At 48.7% G+C, this 20,888-nt stretch overlaps 1 protein-coding gene across 1 annotated transcript in view; it reads right to left on the bottom strand.

The window, feature by feature from the left end:
* Positions 1-1,942: 1,942 nt before the first annotated feature.
* SETD6 (SET domain containing 6, protein lysine methyltransferase) overlaps positions 1,943-20,888 on the bottom strand; it is a 667,868-nt gene continuing 648,922 nt past the window's right edge. The window contains exon 9 of the mRNA XM_069654594.1: positions 1,943-4,073. Coding sequence (XP_069510695.1) covers positions 3,759-4,073 — 315 coding nt within the window. The 3' untranslated portion in view covers positions 1,943-3,758. The remainder of the gene's footprint in view (positions 4,074-20,888) is intronic.

Below are 20,888 nucleotides of genomic sequence, written 5' to 3'. Positions count from 1 at the left end.
TATTTGGGTGGCTTCCAGTTGGTCCAGGAAGAGATGGTTTACTCACCTCAAATACCAGCATCTACCCCAATACATCTGCCACAGAGTCCACCCCAGGTGTTGGACCCCGAAGACTCCCTGCCGATCAACAAATGGCATTGAGGCTTGGAGGCTTTCTTCTGAAAGGGCAGGCTTATGTTGGTTGGGAAGATTGGGCTTTCTCTTCAGTCCAGGGCTCTCTGTACTCTTCCATACTGGCATCCTATGCTCACCATTAGGCTTCCTTCATTTCCTGGTGAAAGGATCATTAGGCCCTCCCGCTAGAATGTGGGGTAGGGGCTCTCAATTTTCAAGGAGACTGTTTGGACCTATGCTTGGCAAATTCTTCCCAGAGAGTAGAGATTAAAGCCTTCCAGGAGCTCTGGGCAGCAGGGTCACATTATAGCTTGCCAAGGAGTTTCTGTTTCTTGCTCTACGGTCAGCACCATCACCCCAACCTGTAATCTCCCTCTGGAACACCGGACCCTACAGGACCCACCTTTTGAATGCTTTGTCTCCACTGACCTTACATTTGTGACACTTAAGACCTACTTTCTGCTGGCCTTTATGTCTGAAAGATGCATTGGGGAGCTTGGTGAACTCCTCGGTTCCCTTCCTTATTAAGTGGTCTCCCCAGAGTTCATCCATCACATCACGGTGCAACCCCACCTTTCGTCCGAAGGGGATTTCACCCTTTCAGTTAGCTAAGAAAACAGATTCTATTCATCACGAGGGATCTACCAGAGGAGGTAGATTGGACCCTTGCTCATCTGGATGCCAGGGAGGTCCCACTTACCTAACTGGACCTGCAGGGTTTCAGGTACCCTAACCATCATAAGATTGTCGAAAGATAATTTCTCTAGCTTGTTTGCTGAATTGTTCTCCCTATCCTCCCAGGGTTCTGGGTCAGTCTACTGGGGGGATGGCGTCCTCATGGGCATAAGTCTGGGGAGCTTCTGTTTTGGACACCTGTAGGGCAGCTAATTGGGCCTTCCACCACCTGACCTTTTTGAGACACTAAATTGATCTTGCCTGCTCAGTAGGATCACTCATTTACTGGTTCAATTTTCAGTGCTATTGTGTGTGCGCAAGTAATTCTTGCTTTGTGTGCTCTTTATGCACCTTGTTTCCTGTAGTTGGTAATCGTTGTGATTTAGAGTAAGTACTGGGATGAGGAAGAGGGACATGGACAGAATACCCAGATTACTTACCTGGAATCTTCAATACTACTATCCTAGTCCCATTTGTAATCCCAGTACTTGGGTTCCTCCCAGCATCCCTCACCCGCCCGAGGCACATCTGGGTTCTCTGTATTCCAGGAAGATGGATGGGGATGTGACCCTCAGAGCCAAGCGAGGATAAGGGTGTAGGGCGCAAGGACAATTAGAATTTCATTGGGTATGTTGTTGGAAAAGTGAGATGCCTTCATGATTTGTAGTTAGTACTGGGATGAGTAGGAGTAATGAATACTACTGGTAAGAAATCCAGGCATTAAGCATCTTTATTAATGAAATGAACAGAACCAGCATCCAGGAAAAAGGAGAGAAAAAAAATCGGAAAAGAATGAGAGAAAAAAAAGGACTGATGCTGGCATGAAAAACAGCGCAAGAAATATGAGGACTGGATGGGGTCGCCCATCCTTGCCAGATGGTAAATGGTACTTGCTACAGCGAACTTTTGTACTAACTCCCCTACCTACACCTCAGTCTATCTACAATGGTAAAATATTCATAGTACTAACTGCCCCTTTCCATAGGAAGTGTTTACATATACATCCAACAGCCCTAGTGCAGCTTTCCAGGCACATTCAGATACTAATCTCAATCTGAACATTTTAGAACAGGGATGGCTACAAATCAGCCCAATTCACAACATTGCATTACTAAAAAAAAAAAAATCTTTCACACCAATGGACGCAGCACAGTGGTGTTACATACATCTTTTATTTCCAATGTTTCATTTTACATAAACCGAATTAAAACAATGTGTGGGTTCAAGCTATATCCCTTCCACTTAGAGAGGAGCCAGTCTTTACTCTGAAAAATGAAACCAAAGTACAAGCAGCTCAACTATACGATTTGATTATATATGTAAAACCAACTGGCATATCAGGGTCTACTGATTCAGAAAGACCATTGTGAATGACATTTGACATAAAAAAAACAGTAAGGTTAATTCCGAGGTCTATCCCAACTTATTGAACCATTAGTTAAGTCCAGAAAAAGGCGGACTCTAGGCTTTAGCGTTTATTTCCAAACTGCAGCACTCAATTGGGAAACTATAACCTTAGAATTTTTAGTTTAGAAATAGGTCAGACTAGATCCCAAACTTAAATAAACCAAAAGTTGTTCACCCCTGGTGTGCCCATGTTAGTTTCTTGGCTTTGTGCTCTTCTCAATTCTTCCTGCCACCCCACCCCCTGGAATTCTGACCCAAATTCTACCTCCCACCCACATCCTGTAGCACCCCTACTGCATTGCCAACCCTGCCCTCCCTATCACCACTAAACACCTGAAGCCCACACCATTGTTATGTTGAGGCTGCCTATTCACTTTGGTAAGAGTGTTGCTGGGTTGGTTACCCAGATGAGCAGGGATCCCCACCATCAGGTAATGTGATGTTTGTTATTCCAAAAATCCTTTATTAAAAATCATTGGAAACTGCTTGGTCCAAAAAATCCAGGTTTAATCATTAAGAAACTGTCCAGAATCCCATTAACCTCCTACTCACTAGAAAACAGCCCCTAGAGAGCCCACATGAATGTCTTCGCTCTTGCAACACTAAAATCAAGACTGAAGGCCTTGATTGTACACCACCTATACCTTCTCTCAATCTCTCACCAATCCAAGCATTACACCGCGCAGTACACCTCTTTTTACCTGATTTTCGACACTTACTGTGATTTCAGAACTAGCATTATCCCCAAATCTCTCCAAGCCTTATTCCAGGCATACATCATAAATCACAAAACTATAAAAGGCACAATCGTCATTCCAATAGTTTGACCCACAAGACTCGGCCAAGTCCTTCCTGTGTTCTCTAGCGGGAACACAAACTTGCTACTCATCCTTTGCGATTCCATTGGAAACATTCACACTGTCAATAGACATAAATCCCAAAATGCTGGACCACTGACTTCAACAATGGCCCCTACACCACTCATCCCCCCCCACCCAACCTTCTCCCAATAGGCCGGCACACTCCCTTTATATATTTTCTATTGTTATTGAGAAGTTAAGCTGTAGGTAGCCACTGTCAAAGGGAGAACGCCACTGTGACTAGATAGTTCTGAGCTTACTTAAGGGGAGGCGACAATGGTTGTAACCGTTCTACCTGTAATTGATTGACTTAAAGAGTACTAAAGACTTCATTATGAGATTTTTTTACCAAGATGGCCAGACATCGGTAGCACTTAAGGGAGGCACTACCCAGAAAAGATTACATATCCTTCACAGACTGTACCCTTACACAACCCTAAATACTGCTTCTGCACCGTTCATCCAGGTTTGCTTAATCCAATAATAGTTCAAATGCTTTTCGAACATCTGTTTCTACTCAATTATAGACCTTTACATTGCATGCAGTGAGGATCACCAGGGCTGCAGTCTGTGGACGCAGCAGTAGCAGGCTTTACCAGTTGGGACCGTAGTTAAGTTGATAAAGCAGCACCATGGTTCACTACCAAGACTTGGGCCATGGACTGGAATGGCACCTCCTGTTCATTTCCATTCTAGCTCTCATTAGCTCGTGAGCTCCAACAGATGGTGCAAGATCTTCTTTTGTCCATAACGCACCTGCAGTGCATGGCGCTCTCTGCTGTTCAGTTTTGCATACGCTTGTGCGTCATTAATGATTGCATAATCGGTGGTCAGGTCAGAGGTGTAGGCCTGTAGGGTGAGCTGGGCGCTGGCATGCAAAAGCTTTTTCCATGAGTCCTTAAATTTAGCGATGTCCGCATTGGTCAGTGTGTTGGTTGCTGCGTCGCCTACCATGTCTTCCTCCCAACCGCGATTTTCCTTGTAGTTATTGTATTCTTCCTCAGAGAAGCACATTACCTACAAATCGGAGACAAAACATGATTATGGTCCTTGTTACAAGTCAGCACATTGAAGCTTTGTTACACCATACAAACACCCTCTGCTCATTCAAGTAACAGCTAAGCAGACCTTGAGCAGAAGCAGTCAAGGAACCATGCTAGATTTAACACCAAAATAGAAAATATTAAAACTGAAATCAACTGTTCTGAATTTACAAGTGAGAGCGTATGAACTTCAAGGTTTGGTTTTAAATGAAATGACATTACATGTGATTTTTAAGTATGGACTCTACTGTGACAAAGTCCTAGGTGGATGGGCCTCAGGGAAGGAGTGGAACTCTGGCTCAGATAAGCCTCTGTGAGGTACAAGGTGTTCCTTGGATGAGAGGAGGGGATAGGAAGAATGTATGCAAGGCTTACTTTAGCTCTAGAGGACAGGTAAATGGTGTTCATGTGCAATGCGATGCCACAGCTAGCCAATTTAGGCAATGTAGGAAACCGAGTGAGAGCGCGACTTGAGCGGTGCCATAAAGAGCTACATACAGAGCAGACATCACAGTACATCCACATAGAACCTCAAACATCTAGCCACGATGAAGTGCTCAGCCTAAGCATTTGGATCAGACTACAGCTTCATCACACACAGTCTACCTACATTTCCTAAGCATTCACTAGCAACAACGAATGTCAGATTATTCAAGAACTGCACATAACATTGACTAACTGCTCAACTTCCTTGTTAAAGGCGGGGCATTATAACACCTTCTGCCCCACCTCTACAGTCAACTCCTCCCCAACCTGAAAGCAATTAAAACAGTGAACAATCAGCACTTCTGTGTTCTCATAGCTGTGAGGGGGAAAAGACTTAAGCCGCAATAATAGGACATTTTCACTTTTGCCCTGCTTTTTCCCAAATTTATTCCCGAGTTGCTCTGATCTCAGAACTCTAATGCTTTGAGTGTGCCTCTGGAGAGATACAAATCCCTTAATTACATTCATGGAGTGCAGCTGTGATGAAGTCCAATTGGATGATCATCAGGTTTGTTCATAGCCAGAGCAGTTACAGCCCAGCCTGCTTATGGTTCCAGGGAGAAGGTTAGTACACGGCTTGCCAAGCTTATATCCAGGAGTTTCTTCCCTCTGCCCAGTTTAACCATCATCCCAGACTAGTCAACCTCTGAACCCCATTCAAACCCAGTAGTTTTGGAATCGCCTCTCGCAAACGCCAGAGTCTACACCATTGTCCTCGTAATCATGCGGTCACAGCATGCCACACCTGCAGCGCCATCTATGAACAAAGCACATGAGCGAGCCATGTTCTCTATGGGAGCCCTGTATTCACGCTCATGCTGGCTCCCGGATGAAAGATGAAAGATACCCCTGTTAGTTAGGAATTGGTGCAGTCCAACAGGTGAGGACTACACAAGACTAAGTTAGACTTAGCTATAAATTGTACATATTGCACATGTCTCATTTTTGTCTTTATTGGTTGCTATTACCTCCACTGTCTGTATATTCTGTATATATCTGTTATTCAACTATTACTGCTTATTACCATGTATTGTGCCTTGTAACTTGTACTAAGCGCCCTTTTACTCCCGGGTCCGCAGCGCTATAGAAATAAAATAAACAAACAAACTTATCTTCTTGGTATTAGGTAACACACTTTTTAATATAAGCCTTTATTACACAAGTTGGTAGTGTGACTGAGCAGCCAGGCTTAGCTTAAAATGGGTAATGTGAGTTGTAGAGCTGTACAATTGAAACCAGTAACTACAAGTAGCCAAGTAACACGTACACACTTAAAGTTATATATACATATTTATTTATAATATTACACAAGGTTTAAAGAAGCATTCTTTAAAAAGTCTTATCTACTAGTAACATTCAAAGTTTGGATTCAGTTTGTAAAGGACAGTAAGCGTTGGTACATACTTTATGCCAACACATTTTCCAGCACACGGGTGTGACTTCAGTTAAGGTCAGTATTCAACTTATTTTCAGTTACCAATTCAGTTATTGAGTTGTAAAGGAAGGAAAGATTGGAATCAGATTTTGAACATACTTTCCACAGTGTAAAACAATTAGTCTCCCAAAGGGAGGCAGATGAACTTTTATCCCAGCAATAATAGTGTCCACAATTATAACCTATGTGAAAACAAGTACGACCAAAGCCAATAGGGTTAGAGGGTGCCTTTAGGGAGCCAGGACAGTCAAAGATAATGGACAAAGTCAATAGTTCTGATGCACTTCTTCTCAGGTAAAGTCTTGACAAAGTTTAGTAAGTTCAGCAGAAATCGCAGTAACTCAAGTGAGCTACTTTGTAGCGAGCACAAGCTGTTCAAGAGAGTTGGTATCAACTCTAACATGGCACAAAAGCACTTCACAGGATAGAACACAACTTATGGCTGAAAGGTAAACCCCAAGCCCTACAGTACCTGCAATTTGAAAACAATGTTCCAGCTGGATTCCTTCTTGCTACAGCTTGGCAGACCCTTATTCCTGGACCTTGGTAGTGGTGACGAAAGGAAGGATGTCTGGCGGGCTCCTGCAGCAGTAATCCAGAGAGGGACTCCTCAGCTACGCATTTCTTTTGTTTCAGCAGCACTTAAGTATTTTGGCACATTTTCCTCAGTGCCAATGAAGAACGAATATCTCCAGTTGGAAGAAGCTTGCTCCCTCGGTCCTTGACTCTGGTGAGGGGACTCTGGATCAAGGTTTCCTGTTGCTGTGGAGTCCTCAGGATGCCCACGAAGATTTGGCTGGATTCGGACTTCGCAAGACGATGCACTTGTCAATGGTCACAGGACCCCGGGCACTGGGCTTCTGCAGCTCTGGTGTGCCACAGCAAGCCAGGGGTTGCACCAAATGGAAGCTTGTCTTGAGGCTAGTTGGTCCCACCAGCCCAAGGGAAGAGGTTGCCCCGTACAGGTCTTCCCAGTTGATATCAAAACTGGGTTAACACAGCTGCAGGGCTTCACTGGGCACTGATGGTGCTGCTGGCAACTTGCCACATCTTCTTCGGATGTTCCTCTCCAGTGGTCGACTCTGCCTCTAGTCCCAAATACCTCGCTTTGTATGCGATTTCCCATTCATTCAACAGCCTATGCTGTCAATCACAGGGGCTGTCCTTTCAGGGCAGCCAGCCGGCCAATCAGGCCTGGTTTCACTCAGGCACACCTAGAGGCACACCCTCACTTCCTGCCATTCCAGACACACTGGAGCCTGGGCAGGTTTCAGGGCTGAAGCCTGCCAAACGCAAAACATACAAAGGGCTCAAACCAGTTTCAACTAATCGATTAGAAGCCAGAAGAGAAAAACAGAAAATGGTGAAAAAAGAAGACAGGGGCCATCTTGGAAAAATGGACACCCATGGGTGCTGTTTTGCAGCTAAGGGTTCAGCCTGCGGTAAAGATGCACACTGGTAGTACAATTAAACCACTGCCACCAGTCATTTAAAGTAAGTTAGTGTAACAACATTTATTTACATGAGAAGTGGGATAGGAATTACTAAGTAACCGCCCAGCACTCCACATAGGGTGGGGGTGTGCTGGGCCCACAAAAAGAAAAGTAAGACGGGGATCATCTTAATATTCTTGGGAACAGTAGTTCACCCAAGAAAATGTATTTAAACATTCAGAAAAGTCCAATGGACTTTTCAGTGCTACTGCACCAAAGGTGCTTTGTGTCACTATAAAAAACGCAGATGTCTATGGAGTTTGTGAGACTCCATAAAACAGTAAAACACAAAAATCCCAGTCAGGAAAAATACAAGAGGAAGTGAGAAAAAGGTCTGTCTCACTCAGGAGGAAATAATCATAAGCCCTAAATCCAGCGAAAGAGCTTGGGGTCTCCAAGGTTGAAGGGAATAAGCACACAAATGAAAATTCTCCTTAACAACCCCCACCCAATAGTAAATCTGTTTTGGACTCCGGTCTGTGGAGTCCCACCTACTGGGTGGGAAAGGGGCTGCTCGAACCGTTACACGCAGGGAGAAACCTGAAAAGGGAGTTGCTGGTGAAAAACGCCCCACTTACCTTAGTCTTGGTTCCCAACGCCATACATTCCTTGATGACGGAGGGAGGAGGCTTCATAGTGTTTAGACACTATACTGTAAACTCAAGCACATCCATCTTGTATTCAGAAGCATGCTCAAACAGTTAATTTGCTCTCTGCAAAGAATTATGCTCCGAGGTGAACAGGTCCCTGTTTTTCTTGTGCTTATGTAAACTGTGTTCGCCCATTTTAGAAATATACTGAATTGGGAGACCAATGCTAAGATTACTATGTAATCTGGATAGGCTCGGTTTAAGGCATGTTATTTTGGCAATGCACGTCCTGCTCAAGGAGAGGTACACGATTCTGCTTATATTACAGAATTCTCGGAGAAGAGGAGACATCCAGCATGCCCTTCTACAGCGTTGCATGCTTTTTCTGATGTATATGCACTTTTCTCTGCAATAGCAAATATCTATGCATTTAGCTAAACCCTTGTAAGACGGAAAAATGACCATTTCTTAATGTACTCCCTTGATCATGACTAACTGCAGTGGCATCTGCTTTAATAAACGAGAACTATAGGTTCCAGGGCACTGGTGTGGGTATTTGATTTCTCCCATGATTTGCCAGAGCAGGCATTGGTCAAGAGTCCACAGCCAGAGAAGCGTTCCTGGGGGACCCAGACTCTGCTGACTGAATACATCTGTTTCGGAATGGGACAGTGTTCTTCGTTGTGAACTGGGGAGCCACCATACTTGCGGTTAAGTAACAGGCACCGAGTGCTTGTTCTTGCTTGCTGGATTAATAGTTGCCTTAGGGACTCTTGAGGGTGTCTAATAAGGGTGTAGCTCCCATCTTCCTGTCTCAACATCCCTGGCCACACTGTCTTAACTAACTATATCTGGCTTTCTGGCTTTTCGTTTTCTTTTGTCCGAAAGTGAAAGGCGAACACGGGAGTGGTGATAATTTACCAGGTTACTCATCGTAGTGACCACCTTACTCCTAGTCCATAGTCCCCTTTCCTCCATACTTATGGGACATCTCTCCGTCTTGTGGGACAGGACCGGAGCACTTTGTAAAAAGCATCCACATTTTTCCAAAAATGTGTCCTTCCTCTCTTTCTTGCGCGGGGCCTGGCACACGGCCGTAACCCCGCCCACCTTGGCTCTGCCCCCGCGCATCGCCCATCAGTCCTTTTCTATCGCCAGGTCAAAGACCCATTAGCAATAAGAGGAACCTTATTAGAGGGGACGGCGGGCGGGCGTATGGAGGAAAGGGGACTATGGACTAGGAGTAAGGTGGTCACTACGGTGAGTAACCTGGTAATACTCCTACGTCCCGTCCTCTTTCCTCCATACTTATGGGAGATTCCCAAGCACTCCTTACAAGAACTATGAGTGGATGGAAATACCCCTTACTGAAACAGGTTTTTCAGTACAGCCTGACCAAACTGAGCGTCAGCTCTTGAGCTCATGTCGAGACAATAATGCTTACAGAAAGCAGATGGGGAGGCCCAAGTAGCTGCCCTAGCAATGGACACCCAGGGGACATATTTCTGAAAAGCAACCACAGCTGCCTTACCCCGCACCAGGTGTGCATGAACACCCTTAGGAGGTTTCAGCCCTTGGACGGTGAAGGACTCCGTGATGCAGGCGGCGATCTACCTAGAAATAGTTGCCTTAGACGTCTGCCTGCCCTGAGGGGTCACAAAAAGTTGAGAAGAACTCCTAAGCTCAGAAGTCCTGTCCAGGTAGAACTTAAGAGCTCTTCGGACATCAAGACAGTGTAGAACCCTCTCAGCCTCAGAGGCAGGGTTCTGAAAAAAGACTGGTAGGGAGAACGATTGATTCAGATGGAATTCGTTCACCACCTTCGGTAGAAAGGCCGGGTTTGTCCGAAGGACTACCTTGTCCTTGTGAAAGACCAAGAAAGAATGCTCCACCAACAATGCCTGGAGCGAGCTCACTCTCCTTGCCGACGTAATGGCGACCAAAAAGGACATCTTCCAAGACAAGTACTTGAGGTCCACCGTAGCCATTGGTTCAAAGGGTTTATGGCACAGCGCTGTCAGGACAACATTTAGGTCCCACGGCGGGAGCGGACTACGAACCGGAGGGTAGAGGCTTGTCAAACCTGCAAAATGCCTCCTAACCACTGGGTTACTCAGAGAATACGAGCACTGGTCTGTAGAAAGATAAGCGGAAACCGCTGAAATGTAAGTCCTGCATGACAAAACATGAACCCCTGACTCTGCTAGGAAGGACATGAAGGACAGGACTGTGTCAATCGTGGCCACCCTTGGATCTAACTTCTTCTCCAAACACCAATGACAGAACCTGAGCCATTTACTCTTGTACTGAGATCTGGTCGATGGTTTCCTGGCTGCCTGGATAATGCGCATGTTATCTGTAGACACATTCAGATGCTCTAAAGACTTGAACTCAGGCACCATGCCGCCAAGCTGAGCGATTGTGGGGAGGGGTGCCACATCTGCTGTTCCCCCTGGTGAATAAGATTGTGAGTTACTGGTAACCTGATCGGCGGATACACCGACAGGTGTTGAAGTTCTGAGAACCAAAACCTGGCGGGCCACCACCACAGTGCTACAAATAGAAGGGAACAGTTCACCAAGTTCTTCAACTTCCAGATTGCACAGTGAACTAGAGGCAGAGGCGGGAAGGCGTAAGCTCTCATGTTGTGTCATGGAATCTCGAGGGCATCCCCCAGAGAGGAGGCTCCCAGCCCCCCTCTGGAGGCATACCGAGGAAGCTTCTTGTTCACCGCCGTAGCGAAGAGTGTGCCCCAACGCGAGAAAATCCATGAGAGGACCTCTGCCTTCAATTCCCACTCGTAGCTGACCACTGTCCACCGGCTGAGGGCATCCGCTGTGACATTCAGCCAGCCCGGGATGTAGACTGCAAGCAGCCAGACACCATGAAGCACGACCCACTCCCATATCTGGATGGACAGGTCCACGAAGGGGGGGGGGGGGGGGAGAACTTCGTTCCCCCTTGCTTGTTGATGTAATACATGGACACCACGTTGTCCGTGCGTATGCGGACCACCTTGTTGACAATGAGCAGTCTGAACGCCCTGCCTGAGCGCTAGGAAGATCACCAGGAGCTCCAAGAGATTTATGTGCAGGAGCTTGTCCTGAGGTGACCAGAGGTCTGAGACCTGAAGAAGATCCAACGTCGCACCCCACCCCAGAAGGGAGGAGTCTGTCGTGATCATCGCCGTGGGGGCTGGGTCCTGAAACCCCGCACCCCTCACGACAGGTTGCTGAGAGATGACCACCAATCCGGTCCACTCTCATGGAATCCGGAATCATTATCCGCTTGGAATCCGGGTCCACAGCCTGACGCCAGGAACTTCGAAGAGCCATCTGGGTCCGTCTCATCTTGAGACGAGCAAGAGGAAGAGCCAGTACACACAAGGCCATGAGGCCCAGAAGCCTCTGGAACCACCAGGCTGACATGCTCTCCGACTGCGCAAACATCTGACACGTGGCTAACAGATCTGCCATTCTGTCCCCAGTCATATACACTCTACAGTCGATTGTGTTCCAACGAAAACCCAGGAAAATCAGGTCCTGTGAGACCGTCATGGAGGATTTACACCAGTTCACCGACAGCCCAAGATGGAACAGGATCTGAAAGAGACTAGAGTTTGCCTGCTGCTGCTAGCGGACAAGGGCTGCGTAAGAGCCAGTCGTCCAAATAAGGACACACATGGATACCCTGTAGACAAAGATAGGCCGCAATCACCGACATCATCTTCGTGAAGACACGCGGCGCCGAGCTGAGTCCAAAAGGAAGCACCCGAAACTGGAAGTGCTCCTCTCCCAAAAAGAAGCAGAGATATTTCCTGTGTGGATTCCAAATCAGGATATGCATATACGCATCCGGAAGATCAACAACGCTGAGCCAATCGCCCATCTGTAAGGAGGAGCGTATCTGGCTGGGCGTCATCTTGAATTTCTCTTGGGGTAGGAAAAGATTGAACTAGGAAAGGTCTAGGATGGTGCGCAGGCCAGCCTCGTTGGGTTTGGGCACCGTAAATAGCCGGGAGTAGAAGCCCTCCCCTCGCTCCCCAAGGGGAACGGGTTCCACAGCTTTGAGGTCCAGAAGTTTCTGAACTTCGGCCTTGAGGGAGGGTGAGTCCGACAGCTGAAAAGGAGGGTTGAGGGGTGGGGTAGGGGGTAAAGGTAAGCGGAAGCCCGCTCGAGCGAATGACAAGACCCATCCGTCTTCTGTGATGGTCTGCCACGCCTCCCAATGAGATGCAATGCGTCCTCCCACCGGGGTCTCGTGCGAGCGTGGAAAACCCTCATTTGGTAGGCTTATCGGTGGCGGTGCCACCTGAACCTGATGAGGAGGCTGAGGAGGCTGAGGAGCGAGAGAAAAACCGTGTGTGCTGTTGTCTACGGCAGTTATTCCCCACTAGAGTATCCACTCTGCAGGATTTTCGGTCGAGGAAGCCCCTAAAACCAGAGGAGGGTCGACTTTGTGACAACGGTCTCTGGGATTTGAAAGGAGCTTTGACCAGAACAGACAATGATTTAGCCGTCCGAGTGCTATCCTTGGTCTTGGTGAGCTCTACATCAGTAGAAGAATGAAAAAGCTCCTTACCATCAAATGGAAGATCCAACACCTTGCCTTGCACTTCCTTAGAAAATTTAGTGGCATGCAGCCATGCCTCGGGTGAGGTATCAACCCCCAGCATAAGGCCCCAAGCCGAGGTGTCTACGTGATGAGCCGCAGCCTCCAGATCATCCTGGGCCAAGACCCTGGCATCGGAAAGGCCTCCTTTGAAGTCCTCCAGCTTCTCGACCGGGATGTGCTCCTCAAACTCCGACAGACCTTTCCACATTTGCATGTTAGCTCCCGCTAATATCAACTCAGCGTTGGCCTGCCTGAGCTGCAAGGCCGAGTTGGCAAAAAATGTTCTCCCTAGGGAGTCAAGGAGCTTGTCCTCCTTTCTCAAGACCTGAGTGGCTGTCGTGGAAGAGGATGCTGCAGGTCTGGATTGCAACGTGGCCGCAGCCACCACTGTGGAGGAGGGAGGCGGACAAGACGACGGGGCCACCTCTTCTGAGGAATGTAGCCTGTACCGTGCGTCAATCTTCTTATTGACAAAAAGTCCAGAGTGTGGCTTTTCCCAGACTCTTCGGACCTCGGCCAGAACGTCCTTCTGCAGGAACAGGCCGGTACGCTCCAAGTGAGACAGGGTGAACGCCCCAGAAAGCACGCCCTCCTGCGGAGCGGGTGCCTTGGGCACCGGAACATCTAAGAAACTCATCATGTCCAGTACCCGGTCATGAAAGGCTCTGATAGAGCGGGGAAGGTCCTCGTTGTCCTGATCGCCTTGAGGATCATCTGACAGGTCAGGATCCTGCTGAGCCATGTCAGGCACTGCCTTGTCCACTGGGGACAACGGAGGGACAGGCGGAAGGAGCCGGGGAGGCACCACGGGCAAGGAGGCGCCGGCGGAACCACCGGAGGAACGGGTGAAGCCAGAGACGCAGGTGGACATATCTCCTTGAAAAGCCCTTTGAAATGTTCCCTCATGGGGTCGGTGCACATAATTTACCGAAGAAGGCGTCCTCAGGAGATTGTTTCGGAACCTGAGGAGGCCTCTCATGAGGTGGACAAATCCAGGGACATAACGGGGAAGGGTGCCACACCGACCCAGTCACTGATCTATCCACATAAATCAAAGGTGCCGCCCCCGCGGGCAACGAAACATTGTGCGGAAGAGGCATCCGGGCATTCCAATCATAAACCGGCCGGTAAGGATGCGCACAAGGGACCTTAGGTTCACCAAAGGGACCGAGCCCTACACCAGAGGCCGATGGCGTAATCTTAGCCTTAACATAAGGAACCTTGGCAGAGCCGGTACTATGAGGCCTGGAATATTTTTGAGACATACCAACCGCTAAATTAGCCTTTCGAAGGAAGGACCACAGCACTGCTGGTAAAAGAAGAACTTTGCTTCTTTGCCCCCTCAACAGATCTCGTGTCACCACAAGAGCGGGAACGGTGAGCAACCGCTTTCACCGACAAGGCCTTGTCCGGCCTCTCAGAACTGTTGGTAGCTTTAGCCTCTGAACGAGGGACCTCGGACCCAAGCCCGGTAACAGCCTTATCTGCACGGGCCTCAAACATCCGTTCGGTAACAACAAGCCCAGCCAAGGCCTTGGGCGCACCCCGGTCTTGTTTTTGAGGGATGCTGACAGAGAGGCCTCAGAGCGAGCTGCGCTACCCCACGATTCAGTAGAACTGGGTCTACAAACAGCCCCCACAGGAGGGGCCTCGGAGCGTACTCGGGTGTTCACAGGCCCCTTTTGGAGATCCTCGGAGAAAACTCTGGTAGAATTATTAGGCCCAACGGGCACCTCAATGCAAACCCTGGTGACGGAGCGATCAACGCCCCTCCCAGACCGAGAGGAACCCGGAAAGGTATCCCCCGGCCTGGGTGCTCTGAAAAGTAAAGAACTTACCAGGCGTTTTTTCTTCTCGTCGATGAACGCCTGATAATGCGAAGGAGGAGTTCGTCGGAACACCTCCTCCCACCGCTCCAACCGACGTTGAAGTGCCCGGACCGAAAGGGAGTCACAGTAAAAAACAGGAGTCCCAATTGTGTTCCGGACCCAAACACTCTAAACAAAAAGGATGGGGATCTGCCCTCGTGAAGCGACAGTGACACGATGAACAATCTGGAAAGTCTAACTTGAAAGACATAGACAGACTAATAACGAACGCTAGCGAGAGCCAGAGCAGAGAGGAAAAAAGGGAAGAAAATCTTCCGAGGATGCAAGTGCGTCCGGCCCCGATCAAGCGGAGAAAAGGACTGATGGGCGATGCGCAGGGCGGAGCCAAGGTGGGCGGGGTTACGGCCACGTGCCAGGCCCCGCGCAAGAAAGAGAGGAAGGACACATTTTTGGAAAAATGTTGATGCTTTTTACAAAGTGCTCCGGTCCCGTCCCACAGGACGGAGAGATTTCCCATAAGTATGGAGGAAAGGGGACGGGACGTAGGAGTATCATGTGTTACCTCGCGCACACCTCTTTCCTTACCCTAGTCCTCTGACAGCCCCGTATCTATGAATAAAGAGCCGGCATGGTTCATGGGTGAATAATGGAATGTTCATTGGCACAATAATACCGATCATCCATTCAAATGGCCTGCTACTGGGTGTTTTGAATGGCAGAAACTAGACGCAGTTGTGGAAATATTGATCCTTAAAAAGATCAAAAGATTCCGCTGAGCAATTGCGTGGCTACGGTATGGAAGAAAGAAGCAGAGAAAAAGAGGGATACATTAAGAAAAGAATAGTGGAAATAGAAGGGAAGTTGGTAAAGAAAAACAAACATTAAAATGATGGCAGAGACACGCTTGGTGTCAGCCTAGCCAAACCTCCTCCATATGCCAACATATAGGGTACTAATGAGGACTACAGCTTCATCAAAGCAGGCACAATCACCACGTATAATAGAAAATAGAAATTAAGGAGGCTGGAATGTCTGACAGAAGTTTACCCCCAATTCACTGGCGAGCACCGTGGGATGAGCAGCGGACCGCTTGCTAGAAAGTGCATTTTAATTTACAACTCATTGCAGATCACAACCCACGGGAAAGGAAGGAGGGGGGCTCATTTATAACAAACATGATTGAAGACTCATTCTCACTTCATTCAAGAACAGCAGCATAGTAATGGCACTGACTTGAAAGAAATCTCACATTAGGCATAGGAAATGCTTACCAAAAGAACACAGTATGGGACCAGGAGAGAGTTACAGCAATACTTGCTTGCCCCCCCGCCCCCCGCCATCTCCACCTGTAAAGTTTTGAACACTTTTGAAAAGTTTTACATTTTTTGGCTTAGGCAAAACTTGTTGCCCAAAGCCCTCCGAAAGCCAGGCACAGTTTTGTTCACAAGAATACATCCTACTCTGACGTTTGGAACCATTCTCCCATCCACAAGGCCCCAGTCAATTTAGGATTGGAGTTACCAAGTTAGGGTTGTAGTCTTGTGGACTACCATTGTAAATAACCATGGCCTCCCCTTCCAGATTGTGTTGTGGGGAAATGGTTTTATTGTACTTGCTACATGGACTGCATATATGTATTTTATTATGAGTGTGGTGTGATAGTATTACCTGCGTGTAGTGATTTCCATAGTGTGGTCTTTGGCCATAAATAAATGGCACACATTACTCAGTGTAATTGTATTTCTGATGATTGTGTCTGCTTAGATTCACATGCTCTGCATATAGTCCAACATCTATTGCATCTTTTTCTGAAGATCGAAAGGGACGTCGACATGGGCGTGGCTGTAACACTATCCCTAACGTGACATGTAGTGTACCCAAAATCCCTCACGCGTTGAGGTCCCACCGGTTGTATTTTCTGCCATGAGGGAGCCTTATAATCTGCGTGAGTGAGTACAGAAGAGAGAAGGTGTAAGAAGTCTATGTTCCTTCTACTCCAAGAGGGGAGGAAGGGTGGGCACATGTGAATCTAAGCAGATAGAATCATCAGAAATACGATTACCGTGAGTAACGTATGTCTTCTGATGCTGGTGGATCTGCTTAGAGTCACATGCTGTGCATAGACTAGCTAGCGGTACCCAGAGAAGGTGGTGGGATGTGTGAAGGAACAGTAGCAAAGAGATATCTTAGTACTGCTTGTCCCACCTGAAAATCAGACCTAGAGTGTGCATCTAGGCAGTAGAGTTGTGTAAAGGTGTGAACAGAACTCCAGGTTGCTGCTTTGCAAATGGAATCTAGAGGGACAGTTCTACGGTAGTCCCTGTGCCCCAGGTCGAGTGAGCTCTAGGCATGAAAGCATGAAGGGTAGATCTCTCTTGGCAAGAGTGTAACAGTGTGATGCAGTTTACAATCCACTTGGAAATAGCTGATTTAGAGACAGGGTCCCCTTCAATACCAGCTGCCACCGAAACGAAAAACTGGTTTGTCTTTCTTAGTGGCCTCGTCTTTACCAGATAGTAAATCACTGCTCTCTGCACATCTGGTGTGTGGAGGCTCCTTTCTGCAAAATTAGTGGTGTTTTGGAAGAAGGTGGGCATTTCGATGGACTGGTTCACGAGGACCTTTGAGATAAACTTGGGCGCAAAGCGTGGGTGCCTGCGCAAAACCACATTGTCCTTGTGAATCGTAGCAAAGGGTTCCTGAACTGAAAGGGCCTGCAGTTCACTAACTCTTCATATAGAGGTGATGGCCAATAGGAAGGCAGTCTTGTAGGCGAGTGCCTTAAGGCTAGCCTTCTGTAATGGTTCAAAGGGAGGTCCCATTAGTCTGGTAAGGACAACATTCAGGTCCCATCCGGGAGCTGGGTTGGAGATCGAGGGATTAAGTCTCTTTACAGCCTCCATATAGGCTTTAATCACAGGAATTTACCACCATGAAATCTTGCTCTGGGACGTGGTGTACGTACGCAGAGAGAGAGCGGCTAAGTGGACCTTCTGAGAATTGAAAACCAGTCCTGAATCCAACAGGCGAGTTAGGTAAAGGACAATGTCTTTAGGAGAGCAATCGATAGGATGGACATCCTTGCTATTACACCAGGTAACAAAGCACTTCCTTTTACTGGAATAGCAATGTCTGGTGGTAGGTTTCTGTGCCTCTCTGAGTATGTCCATGCATCTCTGAGGGAGTTGAAGGTGCCAAGACTCTAGGACTTCAGGAGCCAGGCTCCATTTTCTACCTTGGCGTGAGCGGGTGCTGCAGCTGGGCTGATCGTCTAGTTAAGACCATCCTGGGCCTGCATTTGGGTTTTAAAATTGTGTCTGGTGCCTCCCTGCCCCCCTGTTCTTTGCTCTCATGTTGTTCCTCTTTCCCCGTTGTTCCGCCCGCCTCCCTCCTTGTCTGCCCGCCCGCCTCCTTCCTTGTCTGCCCGCCCGCCCCCCTCCCTGATTGGCTCTCCCTTCCCACTTAAGGCCCTCCCAGGCAGCCCCCTGCCCGGCAGCCCCAGGCTAAGGGCCACTAGGCAAAGGGCAGCTCCTACCCGAGGCTCCCAGTAAGTGTCTGCAGGTTTCCGCAGGGGACACCAGCTGCCAGTCACCGTCCCTCGGAGTGCCCTGCCTATCCCCTACCACCCGCAGGCGGTTCCTCCACTGAGTTCTTTATATGTAACTATCTGAGTACTATAGAATTGCACTGTGTACCCTAGGTCTTTCTCCCTCTATTCAGGATTCTCAAACTTGGGTGTGTCTCCCCTACTGTCTTAATGTGCTTTTTGTGATCTCTTTAAATCCTGCGTGTCTTGTCCCGTTACTCTAAATGCCTGCCTCTCGCTGTCCTGTCTGCTCTAGTTGTCCTTTCTAGTGTCTCCCCCTCTCCCTTCCACCTCTCCCACCTACTCTATGGTACTCACGGTCTCTTCTATCTTTTCCAACTGCTTCTCTATCAATTATCCAGCTCTCCTCACTAAATCTGGTAGGAAGTAGTTTAAAAAGGACATCCTGGTCTCCAACCCAGGCCTCCCTATAGCTGACACCTACACCAGTACCTCCTCCAAGGAAACTCTCACCAACATCCTCTGTCGTTCCTTCACCTGACCTATGGACCCTTCATATGGTCTCTGTGCGCTCTCCTTTCTCTTCCTCTCCCATAAATGGTCGCACCCGGTGGGATGCCCTCCTGGCCTCCTTCCACTCCTCTAAGGTAATCATTAATGTATACTCTAATGGGACCGCCTTGGTGCAAGGCCCCCAGGCCAACCTTCACCTCTTTGACAGACGCCTCAGGCTCCTTCTACACCTCCGAAGGGTGCACCTCGGACCTGTACACCCTCCCCCCCCCGGAAGTCCTTCAAGGATGGCAACCTTCTCCATATTGCCACTCTTAACTCTCACTCTGCTGTCAAACACTCCTCCGATATCTGCCGCCTTCTTGAAGAACATGACCTTGATGTCCTCGGTCTCACCGAGACATGGTTCATGGCCAGCTCCATCACTAGCTTCGACACGCTACTACCTGACGGCTACAAGATCCTCTCCTCACCCATGTCCAACCGCTCTGGTGGGGGTGTAGCCCTGATCTTCCCCGAGTGGATTTCTGTCTCTGTCATTCCTACGCAGGCCTACTCCTCTTTTGAATGCCTCGTCTGCAGGCTCTCTCTCTGACCTAGCCATTCCCTTATTATGGCTACTATCAGCCACCTGGTCAGATCTTCTCCTTCCTTTCTGAGTGGGCGGACCTCTCCTCCTCACTCCTGGCCTCAACCACTCAACTCCTCCTTCTTGGGGACTTCAACATCCACCTGGATGCCTCCTGTCCTCTCTCTGTACTCTTTCGTGACCTCTGTGACTCTCTCTCACTCACCATTCTCCCCTCTGGCCTGACCACTCTGCAGGGCACACGCTGGATGTTCTGATCTCCTCAGACCTTCCCCTCTCCACTCCTCTCTCCTGGAGCGATCACTGTCTCCTCTCCTCCAACCTCACCCTCCCTACCCCTCAGGCCAAGCCACCTCCATCACTGCCACCCACCTTCTCGGTCATCCGACCCATGAAGCGCGTGTCAGCTGAGGCTTTCGCCGCCACCTTCTCACCCCCACCTCCCCTTTGGCTGACTCTCACCCTGACACAGCCCTCTCCACGCTCCACTCTGCTATATCTGATACTCTTGATATCCTTGCCCCTGTCATGAGAATCCGCCTGAAGCCCAAAGCCAAGTGCAACTCCTGTTATGACTCCGACCTTGTCAACATAAAACGCAAGTGCAGTTTGGCCGAGAGGAAATGGCGTGTTTCATGTACATCCTCTGACAAACTGGCCTGTCGCCTGCTCCAGAGGCAATACCGCCTTTCTGTCCTAACCAAGAAGAGAGCTCATATCCAACCCCGTGTCTCTTCGGCATCAAACAACTCGGCTGAACTCTTTAAAATCTGCAAGGAACTGGCTAATCCTTTTGCAGTCTCTACCTCTCCTGTCCCTTCCCAGGCCCTCTGCACGGCACTGACTTCTCACTTCATCTCTAAAACTCAGGACATCCTGTCCTTACTCTCCTCCTATCCCCTCCCTACCCCTTTCCCCTGCTCTTCCTCTGGCTTTTCTGCAGCCTCCTCTCCTTCTCTGCCTTTCCCCTGTTCTCCGCTGATGAGGTTTCTAGACAAGTCCGATCTATGAAAGTCTTGTCAAAACAGGTTCACCCCTGTTCCTCCAAAACCATAAAGGACCACATTGACTCCCTGGCTCCTGCCCTTGCTGATTTCTGCAATCACTCCTCTGCCAATGGAGTCTTCCCATCCGCCCTGAGGCACTCCCTTGTGCACCCCCTTCTTAAGAAACCCTCTGCTGACCCCTCCTGCCTGGCTAACTATCGCCCCATCTCCATCACTTCCTTCCTGGGCAAGCTCCTGGAGAAACTGGCCATCTCAGCTTAATCTCCACACTGAATCTGTTGGCTGTCTTCATGACCATCAGTCTGGCTTCAGAGCTGCCAGAAGCACGGAAACTGCTCTCCTGAACATCCGTGAAGACCTGCTCTCCAACCTTGACTCCAACACCCTGTGTGTCCTCATCTTGCTTGATCTCTCCTCTGCCTTTGATACTGTCAACCATGCCATCCTGCTCAACCGACTCTCTGATAACTTGGGTATCACTGGTCAGGCTCTGGCGTGGCTGACTTCTTTCCTCTCCGACCAACCCTCCCAGGTTCAACTTGGGTCCTTCCTCTCTGCTATCTTTTTCTCTACTTGTGGTGTCTCCCAGGGGTCTAACCTCTCTCCCTGGCTGTTCAACCAGTACCTGACACTCCTGCCCCACCGCATAGCTGCTCTCTGCCCCAACTTTCAGTGCTACGGGGATG

The sequence above is a fragment of the Ambystoma mexicanum genome, chromosome 1p (genome assembly GCF_040938575.1).
Source record: "Ambystoma mexicanum isolate Mex_15411 chromosome 1p, UKY_AmexF1_1, whole genome shotgun sequence".
NCBI classification, from domain to species: domain Eukaryota; kingdom Metazoa; phylum Chordata; class Amphibia; order Caudata; family Ambystomatidae; genus Ambystoma; species Ambystoma mexicanum.
This window is presented reverse-complemented; position numbering and strand designations above follow the sequence as displayed.